At 33.2% G+C, this 3,667-nt stretch overlaps 1 protein-coding gene across 1 annotated transcript; it reads left to right on the top strand.

Annotated features, from left to right (window-relative positions):
* On the top strand, positions 1,944-3,245 carry LOC109849829 (protein TIFY 5A-like). The gene is made up of 3 exons (XM_020419712.1): positions 1,944-2,123; positions 2,224-2,359; positions 2,740-3,245. The coding sequence occupies exons 1-3, from the start codon at positions 2,032-2,034 to the stop codon at positions 2,989-2,991; spliced, it is 480 nt and encodes a 159-aa protein (XP_020275301.1). The 5' UTR covers positions 1,944-2,031; the 3' UTR covers positions 2,992-3,245.

The following is a 3,667-nucleotide window of genomic DNA, read 5'->3' on the forward strand; positions in this document are numbered from 1 at the left end:
CACTATTTTATACATTCGGAGTGTGGGATCCACTTTCTAGGTTTTGACAAAAAAAAAGTCCTAGAGTAGCTGTTCAATAGAAACTTCTGTAGAGTGATAATGAAGACATGAGACCTAGCGAGAATTTTGGTCTACCTATTATTATCGATTATCAATATAGTCATTACTATCTTTGAGTGAGGACTGATAGTAAGTATACTGATAGCAATGATACTAATTGACATTTGTCAACTGTATTACTAATAGATTATTGTGTCCTAAAATTAATAATAGGTTATGTATTTTTATTTTCTATCTTCCTACGTGATTAATTATCTATAGAGCGGTCTCTGCCTCTCTCTATGTTTTCCTATTAATTAATTCCTATTCCTTTGTGAGCACATAAAAAGCGGTAAAAAATGTGTGCACACCTTTAATACTGAAAGAAACGGCTCTAGTGGGGTCCACAGGAGGTGCTTTAAAACTCAAAGCATGTTTTACATGATTGAAAAAAAATTGAATTATTAATATAATGATCGTGGTTTATGATATTCCAACGAGCTTGACTTAGGTAATGATCGTGGTTTATGAGACTTGATCAAGTAAAATAAAGAGAATTAAAAAAAAAGATACTTATTTTATCAATCAATAGTTAGAATTTAAAATGGCCCATAATTTAGAAATTATGCAATAAAGAACTCCTAGCTATAGGATCCAAGCTGGAAAATCATACAGAAAGAAAGAAGAAATTTACGAATCTCCTACCATACAGTTTAAAATTTAGGAACTACAAATATACTAATTTCTATATTACTTGTCAATAAAATAATCTGATTGTAGCGATGTCTTAACTGTTACCGATGGTTGTTTTAGTTATACTTTTAAGTTGATCTAAAGTCGATAATGAGATGTAAATCTCTTTGTCCTTCTTATTTATATTTTGCATGGTGAAACAATCTCCATCAATTATTTTCCTCCACGTGTGTTACCCATTACTTACAAAGACGGTAAAGCAAAACGAATTATAACTCCCACGTGCAACGTATTGCTTCCGAAGTTGCAAACCCAAAATTTTTCACGTGAAGAAAACCAAAGAGTGTGTTAAATCGTAAGCAGTTAAAAAGCGCAAAAAGATTAAAGTTTAAATTGCCAACCCCAATTGGATCCATATCCAAATCCGAAACCCGAATCACCACAAGAACAGAAAATATGGTTTCTACGATATTAGTCACTCGCTGTTTCATGTTTTGATTTAGTCCCTAACATCTTGATATTTTGCATTTAAATCCCCAAAAACTTAAAGTGTTACGAAACTAGTCCACCAAATCATTAGATTTTGAAAGTAGTCTGCCGATCTTTTAAAAGATTTTGAAATTGGTCCTTCCAGTTAGTAGTTGGATGAAAGGCTTTGGAGACCAATTTCAAAACACTTAAAAATATTGGGAAACTAATTTCAACATATGAATATTTGCGGGGCTAATTTCAAAACACTTTGTGTGGGCTAATTTCAAAAGAATTACAAGATTTAGGGACTAATTCAAAAACACAAATTGAAAAACTAATTTCAACATATGAAGATCTGTGGGGCTAATTTCAAAGCACTTGAATATTTGCAGGGCTAGTCTAAAACAATCACAGATTTTTGGGACTAAGTTTACATTGTGAAGATCTGGGGGTATGTTATGAAAATATGAAATAGTTGGGGGACTAATTCGTAAAAGCCATAGAAAATATCAAAGGCAAATCAACCACTCATTCTGAGTCTCCAGACCGACCCAGTCCAAATTCATTACTGCCGACTCGTTTGGCAAAAGCGGGCTGTGCGATGCGATGCGCAATTCTCTCACGTGACAAAATTGAATTTAGAGCACGTGTTCCACGTTTCCCCTCCCTCATCGTTTAATTATGTCTGAAGAACTTTCTTTATAAAAAGAGGGAGCTCTGTCTTTGTTCTCTACCATATTCTCGTCTTCATTTTAATCTCTCTCACAATAATTTTCAAATTTCCTCTTTAATATTCGTGCAAAAAATATTCAAAAATTATATATTTTGATGGATAGAGTTCATGATCCAGAGCTCGAGCTCCGGCTTGGTAGCAGCCACCACAGTTCGTCAGCGGATTCAAACTCTTCAATGTCAAGCACGTAAGAAATCAAATTTCCTTTTCTAATTATTTTAGAAAATTTATATGTTTTATGAAATGAATTCTTGTTCTGACATTATTATTTGCGTTATAATTTACAGGGTTACAGATTGGCTCAGAAACGATCCACAATATCATCATCATCAACATCAACAGCAACAACACTTTTTGCAGCGACAACAGATTACCTTTTTTTATAATGGAAATATTTGTGTCGGTGATGTTACTGAGATACAGGTTAGTTTCATAATCTTTTGCAAGATATAATTTTTTTTCTATCTATTTTAACTTGGTTTTTCAATCCATTCAAAAAATGTGCAAAGGCTACACACTGTTGTTAATAATTTCTTCAGCAAATAAGGGGATAACCTCCATCTTAATCGGGTTTAGATTTTTAATTGATATAATGAAAAGAAATTTTATGATGTTTTGATAGCAATTTAGATTCAACGGTTTGAACCCTTTCATCAAGCATGTATTTTTAATATTTCACTGCATAAAGCCTAGGTTTCAATACATAAAAAAGTGTTAGCTCTCAGGAAAAAAGACATAAAAATCAGTCAATTTTGATGAAATTAATCTAAAAATTAATATAATCCTTAATTGTATTTTCTCAGGCAAGAGCAATAATATGCATGGCAAAGAAAGAGACGGCGGAGGGAACAACAGAGAAGAACAAAGAGATCCCTTCATCATCTCAGTTTCGACCGGCCGTATCTCCAACACCAGCAACGGATCTTGGGCCGCCGCTGATGAGTCCTGGACTTTCAATGAAGAGATCGCTGCAGAGATTCCTTCAGAAGAGGAAGACGAGGATGGACGCAGCTTCACCATACAACTCATGCACAGTCGAGTGGGACCGGCAATAGCTGATTTCTCTTACATTCAGGATGCAGCAAAGAGATCTTAAAATTTGGATTACTGCACAAATCACTGATTCTACAGAAATCCAACAGAGCTTGGATGGATGGAAGATGGATGCATGAATCTTAATTTTGATTTATTTGTAATGTTATTTATTGATTTGGTTGGAACACTATGCGTGACTCATGTTGATTACACTCTCTCTTTGGATGTGAAACATTGCATAGAATGTAGAAATTATTAAGATTTTCCCTGTCTATACTCTCTGTTCAGTATGTTCCTATTTTGGAGGTTCTGCTTCTTAATTAATCATTTAATCAAAGCCTCAGCAGCGAAGCTATATATTAGAAATTTTATTAAAATTTTATTAATTGATTTGTCACATGATGGATATGATAATGAAAACTTCATTTCTGAGTATGCTTATTATCACAAAGAGCGATAAAATTAAATAGAAAATTAGGATTATTTACTACATATATAATAGTAGATTTCCAACCTCTTTATAAGGCTTATTAACTCCCAGGTTGGATCCTATATATATAGTAGATTTGGGGATTTTTTTTTCAATAGTGATGATTTGAGGGCAGTTTTACAAATACTGAGATTCTGATGGATAGTTTTACAAATATTGAGATTTGATGAATTTTTTTGCAAATATACTAAGGGCTAGCTTTTGTA

Source organism: Asparagus officinalis, chromosome 7, assembly GCF_001876935.1.
Source record: "Asparagus officinalis chromosome 7, Aspof.V1, whole genome shotgun sequence".
NCBI lineage: Eukaryota > Viridiplantae > Streptophyta > Magnoliopsida > Asparagales > Asparagaceae > Asparagus > Asparagus officinalis.

Excerpts from the sequence above, each read along its gene's own strand:
- LOC109849829 (XM_020419712.1), top strand. The coding sequence starts at position 2,032 with ATGGATAGAGTTCATGATCCAGAGCTCGAGCTCCGGCTTGGTAGCAGC. Across the intron at positions 2,124-2,223 it reads AACTCTTCAATGTCAAGCAC|GGTTACAGATTGGCTCAGAA; the intron begins GTAAGAAATCAA and ends TATAATTTACAG. Across the intron at positions 2,360-2,739 it reads GTGATGTTACTGAGATACAG|GCAAGAGCAATAATATGCAT; the intron begins GTTAGTTTCATA and ends GTATTTTCTCAG.